Source organism: Patella vulgata, chromosome 3, assembly GCF_932274485.2.
Source record: "Patella vulgata chromosome 3, xgPatVulg1.2, whole genome shotgun sequence".
NCBI lineage: Eukaryota > Metazoa > Mollusca > Gastropoda > Patellidae > Patella > Patella vulgata.
In genome coordinates, this window is record NC_065881.2 from 53,418,946 (window position 1) to 53,444,364 (window position 25,419).

Consider the following 25,419-nt stretch of genomic DNA (forward strand, 5'->3'; position numbering starts at 1 on the left):
GGGTATTTTTTATCTCTCATGGGGATCTCATTATTGAATAAACTTCTTGTGGACCACCCTACCATAGAAAAACATTCAGTGATTATCATTGATTTTACTGGTATTATCGATTTACTTGCTATACTACAATCTTTAGAGAATTGTTTATTTTTAGGTGAATTTCATAAAAAGTTAATATATTGTTCAGCATGACTTGACAATCAATTGTTATTAGATAAGATGTTTTTATTGTTCTATACATGTTGACATGATAACTTAAACCATTAGACAACAAAGAGTTGATCAGCCGTGTCAACATAGGCTTGGGACTTAAAGTGGCCCGTTTTGCTTGTTATGCTAGGTAGTTCTAGTCTTAATTAAAGATACATTATGGGAGATTTTTATAGAGAGTTGGCCATTCTTGCTATAACAGTTCAAAAGTAGATGATGAAAGAAGAATATATTGAAAAATTCAGTCAAATTACTTTATTCTGAACATAGTTATCATCGTTGTAATATTTGCCTAGAAATGGTAGCGAAATGTGTCTTCACCTTCGCCGATCGTTTGATTGACAGGCGTTAACTCCACCTACATGTCTCGATTATCAAGTAAAGTTTTCAATGGCATACGGAAATGCTTTACAGCGGCCTCGCTAAGTACACTCTATCATTTAGCCTCGATCTAACTGACGTATTTTCATCAGGTTACCCCTTATTTGATTCAATCAATTAGTGAAATCCTATTTAAATCCGAGCTGTAGCCGAGCCATCCGTGGGTCTACAGAGTTGATTTTGGTCTTGTTGTTTAAATAAAGATCTAATTTATAATTTCTATAACATCTGAAACCTAAATTAAGACTTGCAATAATCAGATTTTGCTTTTGCATAATGCATGTTTAATACTAGACTATGTCTTTATATTAATACAATACAAAATTTTCAGTACCTGGCAGCCTATCATTTTATGAATACTTAATATGAAAACATTTTGTTTAATCATTTTTAAAAGTCATGCTGGTAAAAAAATATAAATGGAAATCTGTTCCATGCCTCTTAGCATATGTTAGTAGACACATAAACATTTTTCCATCGGTAAAAATTATATGACAAAATTATATATATTTAATACTGATTTTTATAATAAACCAACAATCGTACAAAATCTTGATTTAGTCCAAGGAAATTTCCACTTTGGTCTTGAGTCATGGAATGGTGTATGCTCTTTTTAAAATCTATTTTTTGTAGTCTTGGTCCATAAACTGACAGTCTAAAGTCACATCAATAGTCAAAGCAAAGCTAGATGATCGAGTCTATTGTTGTACTGGCTAGAAACTAGTAGGTGTAACTTTCGTTTCGTAGAAACCCATGGTTAAAATCATGAAGACTTTGTTCTATTAGAGTACCAGTATGATTTATTAATGTTTTTTTCATAGATTTGTTTCGTGAGTTGTTGTACCATATTTTGATTTGTTGTAGATGCTGCTAATACAGTAACACCAGTACTACCACATACTGCTTTCTATAACAGTACATTAGATCATCTAGATCTGATGGCAGAATATTACGCTTGGCAAAATCCTAGTTCACATGCAGGGTATGTTATTGTTTTTATCAATATATTTAATTTGAATTTGAGCTTTCTTTAAAAAAAAATTGAAATCAACCAAACATGAATATATATAAACCTTTTTGTTCCAGATTTTCTTTCTGCCAGTATCCATTTATTTTAAGTATTGCTGCCAAAAGGACAATATTACAGAGAGATTCAGAACAACAGATGATTATAATGGCAAGAGTAAGTATTTATTCCCCCCCTGCCTTTCCGTTAGTCTATCTGTCCATCTGTCCGTCACACATTTTGGAACACAATAACTTGCCTTCTAATTGAGCTAGAATGTTCCAAACTTGGTGTAGGTGTTTATTAGGTGAATGCCTTGATGGAGTGCAAAGATGAGCATTTTCTGCTTGGGGTAAGCAGAGATAAGCAATTTGATTCGTTGATGCTTTGGGGCACGACAACTTTAGTTCTAATTAAGTGAGAGTGATGAAACTTGGTGTAAGTTTCATTATATCAATACCTTGACTAAGTTAGATAATGAGCATTTTCTGCTCAGGGTAAGCAGAATGATAAGCAATTTGATTGGTCGTGACTTTAGTGCTCGACAACATTGATTCTTATTGAGTGATAGTGATGAAACTTTGTGTATAATTTCATAACATCAATACCTTAACAAAGTTTGATGCTGAGATCATTTTCAGCTTAGGCAAAATAGAGACTTCAGTCTGATTGGTTGAGAATATTGTTCAAAATTGGTGTAGGTGTCTGTTAGGTGAATGCCTTGACAGAGTTCGATCATGCACATTTTCAATTAAGGCCAAGCAGAGATAATCAATTTGATTGGTTGAAACTTTGGAACAAGATAACTTAGGTTCGAATTGAGTGAGAGCGATGAAATTCTGTGTATAGATTCATTATATCAATACCTTGACTAAGTTCAATGATGAGAATTTTCTGCTTAGGGTAAGCAGAGCGATAAGCAATTTGATTGGTCAAGACTTTGAAACATAGCAACTCTGCTTTAGATGTTCAGTAGGTGAATGTCTTGACTGAGTTCAATGATTGATGTTTCCCGCTAAAGCTAAGCGTATCATCAGGTCTGTCATTGAGTCAACTGGTGTGGTTTTGATTCCCCTGTTGTATGTGACAGGGAGTAGGGCCGTCTGTTTAACCTCATGGGTTGTTTTCTCCGGGTCCTCTGGTTTTCTCCCACTGCTAAAGACCCCTATGCCCAAACGAATTATTGAAATAAAATTGAACCATATGTTAGTCCCATTATGCAAGAGCTAAATCTTCCTTTTGCAGGTCTTTTCTTTTGCCTTCAAATATAAACTATAATTTAGACATTTATTCACAAGACAAGGCCATTATCAACTCTCCAAACCATTGGTTGGCAGAGATTTATATGGATTGAAACACATTTGCCATTTAATGATTAATTTAAAAATAGAAAATCAAGACATAGTCTTGATTATCAAGTACCTTTCGTACAATAATAAAGAATCTATGCTACATCTTGTCTAATTTGAATGAAATTTTCAATATGTTAATTTTCATTGTTTATTTTTGAACTGTTGTGGCACGAAAAGCCAGCTCTTTATCTAAATCTTACATAATGCATCTTTAGAATATACAAAAACACTTTTGATGTTTGAACTATAAAGCATTAGATGTAGATGTAAAACTAATTTGAAATCTGTTTATTGTCGACAGAAAAGTTTGGTTGCAAAGGTGCAGCGTCGACAGCTACCAGATATTGGAATGTTATTTTTAAACCTGAATGTTAGACGATCTTATCTGGTATCAGATTCATTAAATGAGGTATTTATGTCTTACTTTTATGTCAAACTCATTTTGATTTTACTTTAAATTTGGTTTGAAACTTGCTAAACCCTCAGTCAGTTTACCATGAATACAGTATGAACATGTTCTCTATATTCTGCACATGAAGAATGAATTTTCTGCAGATCATCACCAGAACAGCTACAGAGGATTGCAGCAACACAATTTTATAATGATTGAAGGTTGTCTCAGATTTTTGTATGCAAAATCTTTTCTTAAAATCTATCTTCGGCTGATGATCGGCGCGGAACATTGGCTAAGTATATATAATGTCTTAGTGCTCCCAACCATTTAGATTATTGCAAAGTTTTAAACTAATTTCATGATGTAAGTGCAGACTTTGTACTTTAATTATCTATGTGCTCACTGAAGATATTCTGGTGTACCGAAAGTGCCTTGCATGACGTCATTGCATGCCTTGTACTATGTACTATGTAGCAAGTGATAACACTTTGCTGTGGAGAATTTTAGTGACAAAATTTCTTCTAATTGTTATTCGTTTACTTCTAGATTGCAAGAAAACAACATGATTTAAAGAAGAAATTAAAAGTAACGTTTACTGGTGAACCAGGTTTAGATATGGGAGGTTTAACTAAAGAATGGTTTTTACTTCTTATTAGACAGATCTTTCAACAAGAACATGGTACTACATTCATGTTTTATCTTCACTGCATGCAGATTTAATGTTAAAGTTAAATGTTATAAAGCAAGAGAAAATAATGAATACACTTTATAAGAATGTTAATTTCAAAGTTTGGTACTGTGTAATAGTTTTAAAAAAGACATATAAAATAAGAGTGAATGTTTAAACAAGAAATAAGATAACTATATTAAATAAGAGTACATATGTTGAAACAAAATATAAATACATATATTTAAACAAAGTATAAATTAACATACCTCTAAAATATCAGTACATATATTTAAACAAAATATAAATTAACTACTTATATTTAAACAAAATATACATTATCAATACAGATATGAAAAATATCAGTACATATATTTATGGTAAACAGGATATAAATTAACTATTTATACTTAAACAAGATATAAGTTAACATTACATGTTTAAACAAATAACTATTAAATAATTGTACATATCTTTAAACAAAATATAAATTAACTACTTATATTTAAACAAAATATACATTAAGTGCTTATATTTTAAACAAAATATAAATTATCATTCTTGCTTAAACAAGATATGAAATAAAATTACATTAAATCAGTATTAAAATAATGGTACACATATTGGAACAAACTAAAAATTAACATTACATGTATTTAAACAAACTATAAATTAAAAGTACATGTTTTAGAAAATATAAAACAATTATTTATATTTATAATTAACCAAAGTAATAAATAATAGTATACATAATTAAACAATTCTCTGTAATAAATGTTAACGATTGTCACAAAATTGGACTTTTGATCCTTTTGGGATTGACTTACGGCTGTGTACTTCTATAATTCACATTAATGTAAATAATTTGTTCATCTAATGGATTTTTTAAGCCATGTAATAATCCACATCACTGATTACACAACGTCACACCTGATCGCTTTGATGATTACTTGAAGAAAAAAAAAACATGCACGCAGCAATCAATAAATAAAAAATTAATCTCTATGAGGTGTTCAGTTTAATCACCCCACCACATTTCACATGCATTCAGTTCAATCGCACTTGCAATCAGACATTCACGCTTACCAAATAGTACCTATCATACATCTTATAAATAAACAACAAAACCACATGTTTTAATAAATCAGACTTCATTATTACATAATTTGAAAAGTGTTCACCAGTTATTATGAACTGTAATAAACAACTATAACCAGTGCTGGACTGGCCTAAGCCTATAAAGAAAAAAGAGAAAGAAAAAAGAAAAGAGAAAGAAAGGAGAGGGGAGGAAAGAAAAGGAAGGAGAGGACAGGACACAGGACAGGAGAAAGAAAAGATAGGAAAAAAATGACTGACAAACAACACAAAAAACGGAATGTACTACAAGACTGCTTTGGTCTGAAATGCTTGGAAAATGGGTTTGCGGTTGTCAATTTTCAAAATTTTCTTGGGGAGAGAAAGTGCCCATCCCCCAAACCCCCCCTCGGACGCTAGCGTGCCTTCGCCGCGCTCCTGACGCGACTACGGCGCGTACTTGTGTGGGCCTTGGTCAATATATATAGCTGTGACTTTGAAATACAATCTAATACCCGCATGAATGTACAGAGACTGTTGGGGGCACTCGTGGCTAACTATCTTGTAATTTAATCTTGCTTTAATAACTATATTATAGTCATTATTCACAACAATGTTGCTAAACTATTTGCTAAACTATTTTATATATTATAGGTATGTTTCTATATGATAAAAAATCTGGAGTATATTGGTTTAATCCATCTCCAAGAGAAAATTACCAAGAATTTAATCTTGTTGGAGTTGTATCCTTTTGTCAATATGATTGTGATTAAAGATATAGTGTCTACATTTGTTTCAAACTGATTCTAAATTTATAATAATGACTACTTGCTGTTAAGTTTGGGAACATAACTTTATATGCCCACATTTAATGTGGACTTAAAATATTGCTCGCACTTGCTTCTGTTGCCCATCAGTGCATCTCCAATATCTTGCAGAAACTCTACGGGTGGCCCCAACGAGTAAGGCATTGGCTCACTAACCAGAAGGTTCCGGCGTCAATCCCAGTATTGACTGAGAAAATACCTCAGGGTTTTCTAGTATGGTTTTTCCTTGCCAGTGGGGGATCTCGCTGGCTAAGTGGGTAAGACACTGGCTCGCTTGTCTGGAGGTTGGGTGTTCGATCCCTGCATAGGCCAAGAAAGTTCATCCAGATTTCCCGGCGTGGTTCCCCCTTGTCAGTGGTGAAGGATGGAGGGCCTGACAAGGACAGCTGTCTAGGCATTCAGATGATACAAAAAAACGAGGTCCTGTGTACACACTGGCGTGCACGTAAAGGATCCCTTGACATTTGGAATTCGATATAAGAGTAGGCCATAGTGCCGCTGTCCGGGCAAAATTTCCCCTCATAGCACACTGTATGGCGTATGCCAAGTTTTCATTTGCCCAGTTCGGAGCAGAACAGTAGGACGTTAAACCCCATTTCATTTTAATTCATTTCCTTGCCAGTGGTGCAGGATGGAGGGTCTGACAAGGAACATTGTCTTGTTGTTTGGATGGTATGAAAAAACGAGGTCCCAACGAGGCAAATATGTAAAAACCTTTGACATTTGGAATTCGAAAAAAAGAGTAGGCCATAGTGTTGCTATTTTGACAAAAAAAACCTAATAGCAAACTGATGGTACGACTTCATTAGTCTTGTTGGTGTAGAAAAATAGGATGTTAAATCCGATTTCATTACCTTAACTATATGTGTTAGCTAATGGGATTAGCTGTTTATAATAGTATTAATCTGGATGTACGATTTCCTCCATCTTGTTATAAAAAACTACTGAATCCTGCTGTTGTACCATTTAGTAATCCACGAGCTACTGTTGGTGTAACAACCTTTACATTGGAAGATCTCAAACTTGCTCAACCGGTAAATATTGATGTTTATTATTGCTGTTGTTCATTAACATGTTTTTTTTAGACAGTTACTATCAGTAACAGGTACAGATAATCTAGATCAGGAAGTTCTTTTCTATGCATTGATGAGTTCTAGTGATGTGTCGTTGATCAAGTTATAGCACTTTAAATGAAATCTGTGGCTGTAATTTTGACACATTCACCGGCTCAAAAGGGGATAGGGACAATGCTGAGTTAGCTCTTACATCTAAAGACAAAATATTCACTTAAACCCAAGCTATTAATTAATTGTAATATTCAGCTGTTCAGCATCCTCTAAACGAGCCAGTCGTACCCATTAGTGTTGGTAAAATGGGTCTCTTTTTAATTAGTCAGGTGATTATTTAAGATTGATATTTTTGTTTGTTTTCTTAATTTGATGTTAAATAATCAATATTAGTACCATACATTTTAATGTGAATTAGGCTGTGAAAAACTATTGTCCGAAAATGCATGATCGGTATCAGAGACTGTTAACTTAAAAATACTATATTTATATTATAGGAAGTAGCTAAAGGTTTACAAGATTTGTTAGATTATTCTGGTGATGTTGAAGAAGATTTCTGTCTTACATTCCTGGTAAGTCATACTCCATTATAAACTGATCATAATATAATTTAAGCTAGGTAGTACCTAAAGTATCGGGGGTGTTGGATGGCCAAATGGTTAGCGCGCTGTATCATATGGCCTGTCATTGGTGTGGTTTCGAATCCCCGGTTGTACATGACAAGGAGTAGGGTGGCCTGTCCAACCTCGTGGGTTTTCTCTGGGTCTTCCGGTTTCCTCCCACTGATAAAGACCCATATGCACAAGCGAATTATTGAAATAAAATTAAACCATATGTTAGTCCCGAAATGACCTTGTTTGTGTCCAGTGGACGTCAAACCCCATTTCTCTCTCTCTCTCTCTCACCTAAAGTATCAGATAAGACTAAAATTTCTGATTGTAGTTGTGAAATAAGTTTGTTGATAATTATAAAACCATACCAAAACATATTCTAATAGGGAAATATGAACGTTGAGTAATAAATTAGGATATTTATATTCTTTGCTTATTTTATACTGCCACATTGAAATGTAGCTGTATATTGTCAACAATGTCCATTTGTCTGTCTTGAAAGTTGTATCCATTGTGTATGATCATGAAACAAAAATGTCTATTGATTTACATAGTTTTGAGATAGTTATTGTCATGGAGTTATGGACCTTGATCACTTAGTGGTAAAGTTATCATCTTCTTTATGATTTTGAATAAGTCCACATTGTTGATGTTCATGAGGTGAATAAGCCTTTTGATATTCAACAATTTCTGATAATTCCTGTTAAGAGTTATGACCCTAGATCACTAGATATTGGAAGAATTAGTAACCAAGCTTGGACAAACTTAACTGTTGTGAGTGTATATATTTCATTACATGGTCATCTATCTTTAAGTATGTGAGAAACAGGCCTGTAACTGTGAACAAATTGTCGACCATAAAAACAATAGATAACGTTGCCCGTGAATTTTACAGCACCCCTGAGAACACTTCCCGCCCCCCCCCCCCCCTCGTTACGACCCTGGTGAGAAACATTATATTTTGTTCACAAGACCTTAAAACAGAATTGTTTTATTATATTTTAGGCATCTTATACTGATATGGGTAATGTTATCACCACATCACTAAAACCAGATGGTGAAAAAGTCAACGTTACTGCTAAAAATAGAAAAGGTGATTATTAAAGTTTAACAGTAATGTACAGAAACGTTTTATTATTATATAAGTTATTTAATTTTATGTAACACAATCTTTTACACACCTTAGTTTATTTTCTTTTCTTTTTTCAGAATATGTAAATCTGTATGTTGATTGGATACTGAACAAGGCTGTATATCCACATTTTCAAGCATTTTATCATGGTTTTCATAGTGTATGTGCCTCTAATGCACTTATTGTAAGTAGAATTTATTATAATAGGCTTTATTATTAAACACATTTAATCTCCTCATTGCAAATGCATAAAAATAAATCATTTTTATTTCTATGTTTCATTTTTTGAGTCATTCGAATGATGGAAGGATGCCTAAAGATTTAGCAGTTCCCCAAGTTTTGGATTTTAGCACCAATCGTTAAAATTCAGCAATCTAATGCTGAGTTTATGTCACATCATTTTCTTTGTGCTTCTAGGTCTTACTTTAGAGTATTCTAATATCTGTTTTAGTGAAAAATACTAATGTTTATATATTAAATAGCTGTAATTAATGTATTTATAGATGTTACGACCAGAAGAAGTAGAAATGTTAGTATGTGGTAATCCTACTATAGATTTAGCTGAATTACAGAAAGTTGCTGTTTATGATGGTTATAATGCTACAGATCAAATAATTAAGTAAGATACAAATTTTTATATCTTACAAACATCCATAAGTTTCTTACATTCAATAGTCTCAATTACATCATTTGGTCCATGCTCTGACGGGAGCCACGGTGGCTAGGTGGTTAAGACGCTGGCTCACTAGCCTGGAGGTCGGGTGTTTGATCCCTGCATTGGCCGAGAAAGTTCATCCTGATTTTCCAACGTGGTTTCCCCTTGTCAGTGGTTCAGAACGGAGGGCCTGACAAGGACAGCTGTCTAGTCCTTCGGATGATACGAAAAACCGAGGTCCCGTGTATACATTAGAATGCACGTAAAAGATCCCTTGGCAGTTGGAATTCGATATAAGAGTAGGCGATAGTGCCGCTGCCCGGGCAAAATTTCCCTCATAGCACACTGTATGGCGTATGCCCGTCTTCATTAGCCCAGTATAGGAGCAGAACAGTAGGACGTTAAACCCCATTTCATTTTCATTTCCATGCTCTGACCTCAAACTGTGATTACCAGTATTGTGAACCTGTAGATTAGCCAATTGCAGATGCAACTGGATTTCAACTGCAGATAGTCTTCCTCTGTCACAAAGAATGCAAATTTCTAGACCCAATAGTTGTCAAGATCTTCTTTATCTATATATATTTCAGAACATTTTGGGACCTTGTAATAAATATGACAGTGGATTTACAGAAGAAATTACTATTATTTACAACTGGTAGTGATCGAATACCTATAGGAGGTATGAGTGAGATGCATTTTAAAATAACAAGAGTTGATGGAAGTGAACTGTAAGTAATTATTTTCCAGTGTTTAATTAATTTCATTGTTTCAAATGTGTTCTGTTGATTTATATTTTAGGTTGTATTAGCAAGGATAAAATTGTTGAAACACTGATAAAATTGTTGACACTGATGTTAGGTTTAGGTTTAGCAAGGGTAAAATTGTTGACACTGGTGTTAGGTTTAGCAAGGATAAAATTGGTGACACTGATGTTAGCAAGGATGAAATTGTTGACACTGCTGGTGGCCATAGAGTGGTGTGTTCAGGGCCCACTGTTTGGGGCTTGACATCATAACATAAGCTTTGGAATTTGCATCTGATCAACTACTGATGATTAATTATACATTGGAAGCAAATTGGATATCAAGATCGATAGAAGATGGTTTGAAATATATTTATCTTTGAGATATGGTTGAAAATTCCTACACACTAATGTTTGTTATGGTAGTAAGAATACACAGCACTGATTAGATATTTAAAAGATAATTTTGATAATAAAGTTACTAAAGTAAAACAAATAGAATGAAATATGAATTTTAATATTGGCAGATATTTAGATATTTAAAAAGATAATTTAATTGTTATTTGTTTCTAAATGCACAAAAGAAAATATTTTCAAAGTGGAAACTAACTTGGTAGCGAAGGAATTTACAATTGTTTTCACTAACAGAATAAAAGAAACATTTTGCTTTAACAAAAGAGGATTATTTTTTATTTAAAACGATTAGTTTGTAAAATTTATTTATATTATTTGTTAAATAAAGAATGTAATTTATGTCTATTCCAGGTTACCTATGGCTCATACATGTTTCAATCAACTTGTTCTGCCACCCTATAAAAGTCGTAAAGTCTTAAAACAAAAACTTCTTAAAGCTATTAACAATGCTGAGGGTTTTGGACTAGAGTGAAGTGAGAATGGTGATTACCATTCGAATCTTGTAAAGATATTATGATGTACATGACAGAATATGAAACTTATTTTTGTAATGTGTTATAGCTGTGATCTTTAATGACAACCGTAAAGTATTTTGTAAAGTCAGAATTATCCGTCCATGTCTTTAGAGAGTATCTCTATGACTACATGTGGAAATTATTAATTCTATATACATTATTTAGTGCCATTATTTTTGTTACTGCTGTCAGGAATGGAGATAAATGATGCAGATATTATTGTATCTCCAGTCGATATTAACAATTGATGAAAATTTCATAATCCAGAGTTCATTAAACTAAATGTGTAATCAGGAAATATGCACCACACTCTGTTTATGATTTTTAGAATTTAATGATCAATTTTAATACATTCCTTGTTTGATTCATTGACCAATATTGACTTGGTACCTGGTTTGGCTCAGTCAGCGCGGGATTAACCATTGTTTGGGCCCCGGGGCCTTGAGCATGTTGGGGGCCCCCAACCTAACACAAATGACCAGAACTTAGGCAGTATTATTCCACACACGTGGATGTAACTACATCAAGCCTAATTTGAAATCAGTCAGTGATAAATAAGGGGGGACCTTTAGTCATATCTGCGAAGTAACTAACCAGAGTTGATTTTTGACGAATGGCGAAATATCGTAAGTAAATAATGTGAAATATTACACATATTATACACACCAACTTTCAACTAATTATAGTCAGGGGCTAAACATTGAAGAATACAATGCAGCAAAAAAACAAAAAACAAACTATGTTCGGAGATTAATGGGTTCAGAGTTACTTTAATTGCACCTCCAAGTAGCACAAGAAACTGTAACCAAAATATTGCACTTAAGGAGGATTTTAATGCATTTTCTTGATACACTTTTCCTGCTAAATAAACAAAAAAAAAAGAAACACGGATACAAGGCGAAAGTATGACATGGCATCGCCGGATTACACCGAACTCTCAGATGTCAACCGCAACACAAGCCCACAATGGATGGAAGGGGCCCCACCATGCTCTGTTGTTAATCCGACCCTGGGCTCAGTACCATATCATCTTTAGCATAGGACCATACTAAATAATTATGTTTGTCTTTAAAATGTGTGGATAAAAAAAGGCACTAAATATATTTTTGGGTAGTTGAGGGTTGCAATTCCCTGCTTGCCTGTATCTGCACTTGATATTATGTTATGTGAAATAATGTCTACAAGGATTCTTCATATGTTTATATTCTTTTAGTTTTTGTCCTGTTATTGATGCTGCTGGTTTAGCCTTACATGTTGTAGAAAGATAAACAAGTGATGATGAAATTCAGATAGATCTGATTTTAAATGTTTTAAATGAGTGTTAATAAAATTTCAACACAGATATTAATAGATATATAATGTATATTTTTAACTGTGCAATCAATTTGAGGAATGATGAAAATTATACTGCGAAAATTGGACCATACATTATTAAAAAGAACTGTTTCTTTGTTACAAATTTTTGATCAATATTTAATTTTGATTCATATTTAAGTTGTTATTAATGTTAATTTGTAGAATATACAAGTTTTACTCTTAAAATAATTGATTTGTTTGTTAAAATGGTAAATTATGTGCAATATAAAGAAACTTACGGTAAATGCATAACTGCATCCATAAAGTTCTGTATTATATTTGAATTAATGTCTTCATGCATTATGTTTGAGAAAATTGTGCCAATATAGTAAGTGCTTTTGGACCTATAAACCAAACTAAATTTGACTGGAAAAATAACTGCTGACATACAAACCACTCTTACAACTCATATCGAAAAGTTAAGTTTCTTTACAGTTAAATCAATTATTTAAACAGAAGGTTTGGTTTTAAGGTCAACATAAGGAAATACATAGTTTTATTGGAGCTGTTGAATTAAAATATCAATGATTGATAATCCGAGCGGATTAAAAAGACGTCCATCAAAAGTTTTTAGCAAAGATTATCAGGGGGGGGGGGGGGATTGTTTTTTGACCTTATATCTCATTTAATTGTGCAGAGGACATCTAATGTTGACAAATTTTCAGTTCATTACTTTGTAAATACATACTAAACTGAAATGAACCGTTTTTGAACCGATATTCGATTTAAAGATTCAACATTCCCAACATTTTAGTTCACAAAGAATAAACAACCTGATAAATGATGGTCAGAGACTTTATTATAAAATAATATATGGAGTATTTATGTTGTATATCAGTAGTGCTATTTAACATAACACCGCTATAAAAAGTTAGTTGAAAACATAAAAATGATGTCATTATCTAATAAATGGTGTCTTACTTTTGCTAAAATTACAAGAAGCCACATATTTTAATAAAGAGTAGGGTGACTGGTTGATGCCATATGTTGACCCCTTTCAGGTCACATTAATTACACAACACATAATTAATTTCTTGTCTTACACTAACTAATGATAATCACAAGGTGTATACTTACATACATCTGATACCTGTATTACATTACCTAACTCTAAAAACTTTTTAGGAAAGATATAAGAAACACTGTATATTAGAATTAAAGAACATCCAACGTGTGCTATTTTACATTAAGACCTTGTCTATAGGTACTGTGAGGCTCCCAGAAAAATAGTTATATGTTATGAGTCTGGTGACAGTGTTTATTTTGGTCAAGTATGTCGACTCTACACATGACTTGGTAACACTACTCTTGTTTATAGGTCCATTAAAACAGTCAACATAAGCTGAAAGAGAAGGACTGTCAAAAATTCCAGTCAATTCTTTATTTAGTAGTCAGTACTAAAATTGTGATATGTAATAATAGTCTATTGTTTTACATGATGAGGTTGAAAAATATATGATATTGAAATTCGTGTTTTATTATTTTAGAGTGTATATTAGTGTGTATATTATAAATAGATGTATCACTTATAACTGTTTTTATGCTGTAAATGTGTACAAAATGTTGAAACACATGTTGCCTAGAACACTATTTGCCTACACATGATTCACTGTTCTGTATTGTTGTAATATTCACTAGTTTAATCTGTTAAATTTGGTTGTTAAGCATGGTAATGTTATTTATCTAACAAATCTGTAATTACCTAGATTATTAAATCAAAACTTGTATATCTAAAACTCATGTATGTATCCTTTCAACACTATAAGGCAGGGGTTAACATAGCTTCATATGAAGTTATCATGTTATGTTTTCAGTCTTAATATATAGGGGACTTAAGGGTTATAAGCCTTATCATGAATTGTCAGTACACATTTTTAAGATAAATGATTCTGGCAGTGAGTTCTGATAAAAATATTGGTTAAAGGCCTTTGTTGCGTCTGAATTGAGCTCAAAATATTTTCCTGACATTGGCAAACCGTCTGGATTGCTAAATATATCTCCAAATGCATGCTTTGATAGTAGAGATAGTTTATTTAAGCCATTGATATTCAAATCACTTTGTTTAAAATACAGATGTGACGTCACCCATTGATGTTGGCTTACCATTATTTCAAATAATCGTATGGCAACTTGCCAATAATACATTATTTATACTAGTGAAATATTAGACTCGCGTGACGTATTTTCACTGTAAAAGCACATGCAGAGTGTCTGTATTTTAAGTCGTTTAATGGTTTCGAGTTTAAGACATTGCGTATGTAATATATTGTCAAAACACTCGGGGCCCATGGCCCTCTTGTTCTCTTGTTGTTACAATATATTACTTAATGTCTAGCTCTTGACCATTAAACAATACATAAATCACACAGTTTAGTGTTTACATTTTAAAACAGACATTGATGTATTATTGTTCTAGACTTTTGTAAAAAGATAGAAATCAGATCCAATTTTATCTGAGAATACTTGAAGTGTTGTTTTCATCATAGACAATTGGTAGCACGTCATTTCGGTCCCGCGTCATTTCGGACTCAGCACAAACGTCGTTTCGGACTCAGTATGGCGACTTTTTAGATAATTTTAAAATGGAAACAGTTTACTACCTTGAATTCCATGCAATCTAATTTTTCTCACAGAATCCTTTAAGGTAATTCATGGATGTCTTTTTCTACCAAACTTGAACAATTTCATAAATCAAACAAAACACTGTGGAGTGTGTCTCTAAAACTACTGTATTAGAAAACCTGTTGAAACTTACTTTAAACAGTTGTATTTAAGAAAACAATTATTTTATCCCAAATGGGGGTTTTGCTTGACCTTTATTTATTATTTGAAGGTAAATTGACAAAAGCTAGCTACTCTTTCCCCACAAAATCTTTTGGAACTTTAAATGAAAATTGATTGTTTCTTATCTCTTTAAAAACATTTGTTTTTATTCCTGGTTATATTTTGATATTAATACATGTATCAAAAAAAAAATAATTAATTTGTCCCCAGGGTAATTTATTTTAACATTATGTATATTTGTCTATTAAAATGGGTTCGTCCGTCTGTCTGTATGTCAGTCCGCCTGTCCGTCACACTTTTTGGGACACAATAACTCTTTCTAATTGAGCTAGAATGTTCAAACTTGGTGTAGGTGTTTATTAGGTCAGTGCCTTGATGGAGTTCGAACATGAGCATTTTCTGCTTAGGGTAAGCAGAGATAAGCAATTTGATTGGTTGATGCTTTGGGACACGATAACTTTAGTTCGAATTAAGTGAGAGTGATGAAACTTGGTGTGTAGTTTCATTACATCAGTACCTTGACTAAGTTTGATAATGAGCATTTTTTGCTTGGGGTAAGCAGGGCGATAAGCAATTTGATTGGCCAAGACTTTGGAACACTATAACTCTCCTTTTAATTGAGCTAGAATGTTCAAACTTGGTGTAGGTGTTTATTAGGTCAATGCCTTGATGGATTTCGAAGATGAGCATTTTCTGCTTAGGGTAAGCAGAGATAAGCAATTTGATTGGTTTGATGCTTTGGGACATGATAACTTTAGTTCTAATTAAAGCGGAAATTGCAAATTTTTAAGTTATATTTTTAAAATTTATTAAAATAAAGCCTGAAAATAGATGGTATCCATAAACAGTCCTACCTTGTTAAAGAATAATCCTATTAATCCTATAATTCACTATTGCCAGCTGAGAAATTGGCAAAAATATCATTTTCCTCTTCTTTTTTAAACGTTTGAATATCGCTACTCCATGGTGGAGAATAGAAAACAAGGGAGGTAATTGGGAGGTAGTTGTGTTATTATTTCCTGTCTAAATGAATCTTAAGTGTAAGAATGACACCTATGATCGTATAATTGTGAGTTGACAACCTATTGAGCAAAAGACATAGAAATAATTACATTTTGACTTTCTTAGAAAATTTGCAATTTACGCTTTAAGTGACATTGATGAAACTTGGTTTATAGTTTTATTGCATCAATACCTTGACTAAGTTCAATAATGAGCATTTTCTGCTCAGGCTAAGCAGAACGATAAGCAATTTGATTGGTCGAGACATTGGAACACAATAACTCGCATTCTAATTGATGTAGAATGTTCAGACTTGGTGTAGACTTTCATTAGGTGAATGCCTTGATGGAAGTTCGATGATGAACATTGTATGCTTACGGTAAGCAGAGATAAGCAATCTGATTGGTTGATGCTTTGGGGCTTGATAACTTTGGTTATAATGAAGTGAGAGCAATGAAACTCTGGATATAGATTCATTATATCATTACCTTGACTAAGTTCGATGGTGAGAATTTTCTGCTTAGGTTCATTCTTTGGAACATAACAACTTTAACAACAATGTTTAAACTTGATTTAGATGTTCATTAGGTGAATGTCTTGACTGAGTTCAATGATTAACATTTCGAGCTGAAGCTAAGCAGAGCTTATCAGTTTCATAATCTTGATTCTATCTGATAGAGAGTGATGAAACTTAGTGTATAGTTTGATTGCTCTATACTTTTGAAAAAAATAAATGTGCGATTAATTAATGTGTCATCTAATTATTTTGGGATTTGACGGGGGACATCAGCCTCACTGTTGGCTTGTTTTATTTGTTTTCCCAATTTAAAAAAGTCACTGTATGTGTATTGTTATTTGTTAAATAAAGAGCTTGTTAAAGAGATTTTCTTGTTGATAATCTGTATGAAAATTTGAAAATTTAGAATCTTTGTGTCAAGGTCAAATATTTTTTTTATGGTCATTTTAATATTGGTAGCCATGCCTATTTTGGTCACATTTAAATGGACTGTATCTCAAAAACCAAAATTTTTTCAGCCAAACTGAATCACTGGGTGATTTGACAAGGAATGACCCTCTATTGCCCTAGATTATGTTGCAGAATCTTGTTAATGGTGATGCAGGTTGGATTCCAGCCTTGGCCTAGAAAGTTCCTTTGGGTTTTCCAGCCTGGTTTCCCCTGCCAGTGGTGCAGGACCGAAGGCTGGGTAAGGATAAAAAAAAAGTATCTTGTCAGTGAAGAAAACCAAGGAACGTCCATATACTCATTGATGTTCACATAGAAGAAACAGTGACTGGCAGAATTATATAAAGAGTAGGTGGAAACGCAGCTGTCCAGACATTGCATATGGCCAACTTTGTTGGTCAGGTTGGTGCAGAAAAGTAGGATATTAAATCGATTCTATTTCTTTTCAAATGAAGATTCTCAGTAAAATGGGCACGTTTTGTTGCCGAGTAACCTATATTTCAATAATCAGAGTCTGTTCAAATAGGAATCATCTATTGACTTGTACATATATTGGCTATGTTTGTCTTTAAACTGTTGAACTAGTTAGATGTCTGTTCATTTAAACCCTTTTTTTTAATCCCTGCAACCTTGAGCAACCAATCAAATTGGCCTATACAAACTGAGCAAACTGACATTAATTTGGCCAAAGACCATATTCAACAATGATATAGAAACTACTGGTAATCTTTTTTTTCAAAACTTTAATACCGATTTATAGATTTATAAAATGCAACAAGTTCTTCATCTTCTTTCAGTTGCAATTTACGTAATGCTTCTCTAACTTCTTTATCTTTAACTTTATCAGCTTCAGTTTTAATATTCACAGGTTTAATTTCAGGTATTTCAAAATCATTACTCCTACTATTTTTCTGAGGTTTTATTTCTTGTATTCGTCCCTTATCATTGCCTGAAAATGACTGATTTACATGGATTACACATCCATCTTTAATTAAATGTTGAGCTATTCTAGCAATGTTTCTTGTATCATCCATACCACAGTGTTGTCTACCTTCAAATACTAGTCCTAAATGAGATAACATATTTTCTATATTTCCTCTTTCACGTTTATAAAAGTTTCCAAATAATGAACGTAAATTCACCCACTTTCTTGCCCATTTTGGAAACACTAGATCTGACATTTGACACTGATAATATAAAAACCTCCTCATATCCCACGGTCTGAAACAGAAATATAAGCATATAAAGAATATTTTTACAACATAAGATGTAATTTTTACTATTTACAGATTGCTTAATGTGTGTGTCCACTCAATACCAGTGCAAGATCGTGTGGATCAAGAAATTAACTCATATCAAGAAAGTCCCAAACTGAAATTTCAGAATTAGAGACCATGCCAACCTTTTTTTGACAAATGTGTCTTAATCTAACAACACACAATAAGGCCAATATGATGGCCTATAAGATTATATACACTAGTTACATTTAAAGATGCATTATGTAAGATTTAGATAAAAAGATGCATTATGTAAGATTTAAATAAAAAGATGACTGTTCTTTCTATAATAGTTCAAAATGGATTATGAAAAATAAATATATTGAAAATTTCATCAAATTACTTTATTTTGAGCTCAGTTTATAAGTGTTTTTTTGTTAAATTTTTAAATCTTGCGTGAATTCTAATCCATTTAAATCTCAGCCTTGAGATGATCTAGAGAGTTCATTATAGGTTTGTCATGTGAATAAATGTCTAAATAATAGTTCATATAACATTAGACACCAAAAAATGCAGAATGCATCTTTAACAAGAATTTTCAGTTTACTGATACATACAATCATACATAACACCATTTCTGTTAAGGCTAGTCATGTTTAAAGATGCAGACACTGATGTGGCAAAATATTTACCTTTATTGCACAAAACATTTGAGTCATGTATTGTTAAGCACAAAAACTTACCCATCAGTGGCTACTGCAAATTTAAAACCTCTTTTACCACCAAGACGATGAGACTTTAACCATTCTTCAAATTTCTGTAATACTACAGGAAATTCTTCAGCTGTATCTACTTTGTCCTAGTGTAAAGTGGTATAATATACTGTTTTATTACTTCTGGAATGCTAATTTATTCGGACATTGACTTTGGGATTAATTATATTTTTTAAAGTAGTATTGCCATTAACTTGATATTTTAGATAGTACTGTCTATAAACATCTCAAGGAATATAAAATAAATACTGAATTAGAAACATAACATAATTGTCAAATACCATGTACGAATCAGAGGCTTAGGTAAAAACTGAACAGTTTGACAATGGTTATAGTTTAGACTACCATACACTTTGTTTTACTAGGGTCAAATGATATAATGATAGAGACCAGACAGTGGCATTTTCAACTCATATTTTTTTATTATGACTCTTCCTGTACTAATAATAGATACAAGTATTTGGTGTGAAAATAAATGATTAAAGATAAAGAGAAAATAATGACCTGTGTAATACCAGTAAGTTCTGTACAGAATTTGGTTAACTTAGGATTTTCTATTGGTTTACAATATGAGCGAAACTCATCTACCTGTTTAGATACAAAACCAATACACAATTATTGCATATCTAAGTCTTCCTATTACTTTCATATTTAGACAAATCTCTCACCCTGGTTATTTTTAGACTAAATTGATAATCCTCATACTACTTTAAAATTAGATTACAATAGGGTTTTTTCTGGATTATTACATTGTAATCTAACCAACTGTCTATTAATAGCATATTCACACAGATGGTGTGCTATATTTACAGCCGAACAGACAATTAGCTGAAATCCTTATATACACTACATGGAAAGTAATTCAAATTGGCTGATTACGAGAGATATTAATCATCATATTTAATTTATTGTCTAACTTTGAAGTTTGCTACAAGAAACAAAAAGATTTTATCAGCTATGCCATGCTCGATTTGTTGCCAGAGGCCATCATTCCCATGCGGAATTGTAGTCCCAAAAATCACATACAGATAATTTATTGGTCAATTACGTGATCTGAAAGCCGACATCAAAGGAAATATGTGAAAATGTCATTGTACATCATAATTAAAGCGAAAAAAAATTGACATCTGATTTCAATCAGATTTACAGTAATTTAAGGGAGTAGACTTGTTTAAATAGCTAAAATTTTATATGCACTGTTAAAACCGTAAAAAGAAATTTCTTGAAAAATCCTGATGATTTTTATGCAAAGGATTCAAACCAGGGACATTCCAGTCATGATTTCAGTGTTCTATTTAATTATAGTACTAATAGTAGGATATTAATTTACTGTATGTACTTACTAATTCACCATTAGGCACATTAACTAAAATAGCTGGAAATTCAATAATTTCATGTCTATAGTTGAAGACATCAGCTTCACATGTTGCTTCATAATCTATAACAACTATATAATCAAATTTAGACGCATTAGAATCTGATATACTGACATCATTTAACTTTCTTTTCTTATAACAATTCTTCAATCGTCTTTTCAATATTTCTGTTGTTCCACTAAAAAGAAACACAAAGATGACTACATCTACATGTAATACAATGAAATATTACTCAAAGATAGGTGTCATGCCCAGTTGCCCATAAGATACCACTTCCAGGGCAGAATTTAACAGGAACAACTTCCAACAAATTCACTATCAGAGAGAATGGTTTCCAAGAATGGAAAATAAGAAAAGCATGTTTTTATCAATCAATTTGATTTAGAAACTTACTTTGTATCCATGTTATATTTAGTTAATCTTCTGATTATCTCTGGCCTTTTCATTCTGTTAACTTCACCATTAAACTGGGAAATATTTTTATAAACAGGATGGGAATAATCATTTTGCTTTTCATTTTTATTTACTTTATTTTCTTCTTTCTGAAAAGAACATATTCAGGTTGACAAACAATGAAAGATATACCGGTAGACCAAATGTCTACCTGCAGTTCCTAACTGTTTTTGCTATTTCAATGCTGAAAAGTATTAAATAAAGACCTATTTTGTACATGTAAATCTGTGGAATGTTAGATATAATGACTATAAATATCTGTTTTGATAGCCTAGTTCAGCTCTTAACGTCACTGGTCTCAGTCAATTTTACTTGGCAACTTTTTACTGCTGAACGGTTGTGTGTTAGTTCCAATTTTGTATCACCTGCTTACCTAAATTTCGTTTATCATATATGGCCGAGTTACGTATATTTTTAAGAAGGGGACGTATTTTTAACAGCATTCTGTGTCGCACATACTGACTCTAGCGAGGTAAGCAAGGTCTTATTGTCTCACTAAAATATTCCTTTCCATTGTTCAGGTGTTCACAAAGACTGGCACGCTACTGTTTAGCAGTAAAAATTGCCCAGTAAAATTGACTGGGGGGAGGGGGGCGATACTTTTTCGTCAAGGATTCAAGCGTTGCTTTTATCAAAATTGATTCAGACATTCATAATTACGCCGTATTACTACTGCGCAACTCTGATCAGATGGGTACTTTGATTGGCTATTGCACACGAGGCCCTGCCTTTATGTGTTACAGACGTAAATTTAAAATGTCGGAAAAAAGCAATCTACTGTCGCTTTGATTTAAAAAGAGGGGATTTGTACCCGTTTCAGGTAGGATTATATGCTTAATTGTAGTTGGGTGTGGCAGAAATATTATAAATAACAATAACCAATTTAATCGTTGTTTTGATTAAAAATATTGTCAATTTTGTTTACAAATGCCGGGTGTGAATCGCTCCCGCATGCGCTACATTGAAGGTAATAAATAGCATCATCTCTTATCTCGAAACAAGAGATAAGGTTTGTTATCTAGGTATGCCGGGAAAATGAATAATAACAATAACAATCGCTTGTTCATTGATTGTGTGTAGAAATTTCAATTTTTTTAAAAAAAATTTTATCATCTTAATTATAGTTCAATGAAACTGAAGATTACATGTATCATTATAATAATACCGGTACTAAAATATACTCTCTTATGGCAATCCATCGACCATATCATTAATTACACTTTTTTAACTATTTTAAAAAAAAATTTATCATCTTAATTATAGTTCAATGAAACTGAAGATTACATGTATCATTATAATAATACCGGTACTAAAATATACTCTCTTATTATGGCAATCCATCGACCATATCATTAATTACACTTTTTTAACTAGTAGTATACCGTTTGGTCTTCTTTACAGTCTTTAGTTTCGTTTTCTGAACACTCAGTACTCTCATTCTCTGAAGATGATGCGTCAGATATTCCTTTTTCTGCCATGATAAATGTTGTGGAGTGTATGTAATTTCAATAAAGAATCAATCCTGTTTTTAACTTCTAAAAACACGAAACATAGTTTTAAAGCATCCTCGTGTTTACACGCGTGAATTGCCTCCCCTGCATAATATCCGATTAACCAGTCTTTGGCATATTCTATTGGTCTCTCCAAATTTTGGGATTGACGATAGTTTCGTGGAAGCGAAAATTTATGACCAGGTACGAAATAAAAGGAAAACATTTCAGCACATATCAATAACTATTATTCTCCAGTAGCTATATCTCCTGACTATTTAGAAAGTACTTTCAACCTGAATATGACAAGAACTGATAATGTAGCTTTTATAATTAAGTAAACTGCTGGTTTTATTTATTTGTTTGGGGTAGGGGGTTATTGTTGTGGGTTTTTTTATTGTTGTTTGGGTTTTTTTCTGTTTATATTTTTAAATGGTTTGCACTGTTTAGTATAAATAGTTTATCATTCTATACATATTGCATATCGACAGAACCCCAGCCTTAAAAAGCCTAATTTATTTGTATAATCGACAGAAAAAGTTTGATATGACCTGAAGCTGACAATTTAACAGACTTTCGCCTCGTCAATTTTGAGGAAGAAGGAAAGAACATAGCTAAAACAAGATGAGGTAAAGGTTGAAGAGTATCAAAACACCCACAAATGGCGGAAAGGACAGCTAATAAACCTGTCACAGCAATGGGGGAAGTGGGGGGGGGGGGGGCGTGATGATTTGTAGGTGTAGTAGTTTCCTCAGCAAGTAAATACAGACCAAACAGCAGGTCTGAATTTTGTGAATAAACCAGACGCGAATAGGAAGCGTCGTAGGTTCATAACGGGTCAGTCCAGGGGGTAAAGCCCCGGATATTTTTGAACCGATTTTGCTGTTACAGTATATCCCTACCCAGAACACATCATATTTGACACAAACACGGCCCATATCTGGCAACATCATTCTGGTAAAATGATTGGGTCGGAGGCATACCACAAATGGCATATCTGGACGGACGTGGCCCAGTCGGAGCCATATCTGACCCACAGTCGCTATTGCACACTCCCGCATTGTATGGGCCAGACCCGGCTAACATCTGGCAAAGATATGACATGCCACATGTAGGCCAGCCGCCAGAGATGGCACAACTGGCCCGTGCCTGGTCTAAATATGTCCCACGCATGAAAATCATGCCATGCCAGATGTGGACCAAAGATGGCAACCTGAAACCATACATTTATTCCCTGACCTATCCCTTCTTAAAGAGGGTGTTTGGTTGGTTGAGTATGCGACCCGTTAAATCATATGGTCTGTCATTGAGTCAAGTGGTGTGGTTTTGAACGCCCGCTTGTACGTGACAAGAAGTAGGGTCGCCTGTCCAACCTCGTCGGTTTTCTCCGGTTCCTTTCCTCCCGCTGCTTAAGAACCCTACGCACAAGCGAATTATTCAAATAGGGTTGAACCATTTGTTAGTCCCGAAATGACCCAGTTTTTGTTAAATGGAGTTAAAACCCATTTCTCTCTTTCTCTCCCCTTCTTAAAGTCTCTCCAGCAGAAACAGTCAAGACTTTCTTCCACGTTCCATGATTTTGTACTCTAGATGGTAGAACTTAGGATGCATGCAGCACAAACAAAAGCAAAATCTTCAATTATAAAATTTATTCATCTATAGTATGTCAATATCACCCTCTCCCTGTTCCCTCTCCCGAAGCTGTATTTTCCATCGCATTCTTGTGGTGGAGTTTGATCACACCTGCAATAAATGCAAAAAATGTACATAAAAAAACCAAAAAAACATTTTTACTTATTTATATCAAGCATGGTTTGTTTCTTGCAGTGTGGAGTGTGTTGTGATGTGTCTTGGGGTTTGTATAATCGTGGGCTGAGGATTAACTGGTTCTATGTCCACTTTTCACTAAAAATGAGATATTTGTATAAAAACTCTTTGAATCAACAGGTGCTATGTACTGTGAGCATGATTTAATTCAGAAGCGCCCTCTAGGTTAAATTGCCAAAAAACACATAGGCCTTTGTTTAAATTTCAATCCATTCCCCCTCACAAAGTTCTATGTCCACTTTCACCAATATAATTCCTGGGTATGGTGTCATGTGGTCTTTTGACAAAATGGCCGAAAGAGAAACCAGCATGGCTGTATTTCTAGAGCAGAAAACTCGCCGTAAGGCCCTCAGAATATTGTCCCAGAATGAAATTCTTAATCTGTTAGAAAGGTAGATTGTTAGGCAATTTAAGAGAGCTCAGGCCTAATGTTTTGTTGAAACCCTATTTTTATTTTGATTGATCGTACACAGTAGTTCAGTGCATAATGATGGAGATGGAACTAGTTGACATCAAGGCCCAAGGGATCTTTTACGTACATACGGGAACTCGGTTTTTCGTCCCATCCGAACGACTAGACAGCCGCTTCCTCCAGACTAGCGAGCCAGCGCCTTACCCACTTGGCCACCGTGGCTCCCTATACCATCATAGGCTTATTACAGTGTAATATATTTATGATTTTTATCAAATGTACATGTCCTTGGCGGTAAGCTAAGAGTGAGGTTACCTGTCCAATCAGTGGACAATGCTTTCTCTTCGTTAAATTTTGGGCCGGAAAAGGCTTTTTGTTATGTTTAATGCTTCAGAGTGTTATGTGTTACTTTTTTCCGAAATCATATTTTTGTAGCTATTCAATAAATTGACATTCATGGTTAATCTTCGTCAGGCGAAAATGTAGCATGGATTTCAATAGTAATTTTCATGAATTAAACCCATTTTGTTCTCCTGTAAACAAGAGTAACTTTAGACCTAAGGGGTTACTTTGGCATAGGCTGAATATGTTTTACACAAATATAAGGATTCTTAACCTGTGACAATGTAATCCCTGGGCTAGAGTTGCCCCAGTTTACGGGTAGGGTTTTTTTTTAAACAATGAGGCTGGATATAGAACTATGTAATTCGGACCG

At 33.4% G+C, this 25,419-nt stretch overlaps 2 protein-coding genes across 2 annotated transcripts in view; one reads left to right on the forward strand and one right to left on the reverse strand.

Annotated features, from left to right (window-relative positions):
* Positions 1–12,466, forward strand: part of LOC126815192 (probable E3 ubiquitin-protein ligase HECTD2) — a 32,396-nt gene extending 19,930 nt beyond the window's left edge. The window contains exons 7-18 of the mRNA XM_050540751.1: positions 1,456–1,573; positions 1,678–1,774; positions 3,251–3,358; positions 3,890–4,022; positions 5,739–5,827; positions 6,784–6,945; positions 7,476–7,550; positions 8,595–8,682; positions 8,799–8,905; positions 9,225–9,340; positions 9,967–10,107; positions 10,887–12,466. Of these exons, the coding sequence (XP_050396708.1) occupies positions 1,456–1,573; positions 1,678–1,774; positions 3,251–3,358; positions 3,890–4,022; positions 5,739–5,827; positions 6,784–6,945; positions 7,476–7,550; positions 8,595–8,682; positions 8,799–8,905; positions 9,225–9,340; positions 9,967–10,107; positions 10,887–11,007 (1,355 nt within the window). The 3' untranslated portion in view covers positions 11,008–12,466. The remainder of the gene's footprint in view (positions 1–1,455; positions 1,574–1,677; positions 1,775–3,250; positions 3,359–3,889; positions 4,023–5,738; positions 5,828–6,783; positions 6,946–7,475; positions 7,551–8,594; positions 8,683–8,798; positions 8,906–9,224; positions 9,341–9,966; positions 10,108–10,886) is intronic.
* Positions 12,467–17,898: 5,432 nt separating this feature from the next.
* On the reverse strand, positions 17,899–22,570 carry LOC126816014 (3'-5' exoribonuclease 1). The gene is made up of 6 exons (XM_050542143.2): positions 22,358–22,570; positions 20,916–21,064; positions 20,490–20,700; positions 19,651–19,734; positions 19,117–19,232; positions 17,899–18,377 (listed from the first exon to the last, which is right to left on the reverse strand). Exons 1-6 carry the CDS (start codon positions 22,451–22,453, stop codon positions 17,900–17,902), a joined length of 1,134 nt encoding a protein of 377 aa, XP_050398100.1. The 5' UTR covers positions 22,454–22,570; the 3' UTR covers position 17,899.
* Positions 22,571–25,419: the final 2,849 nt, after the last annotated feature.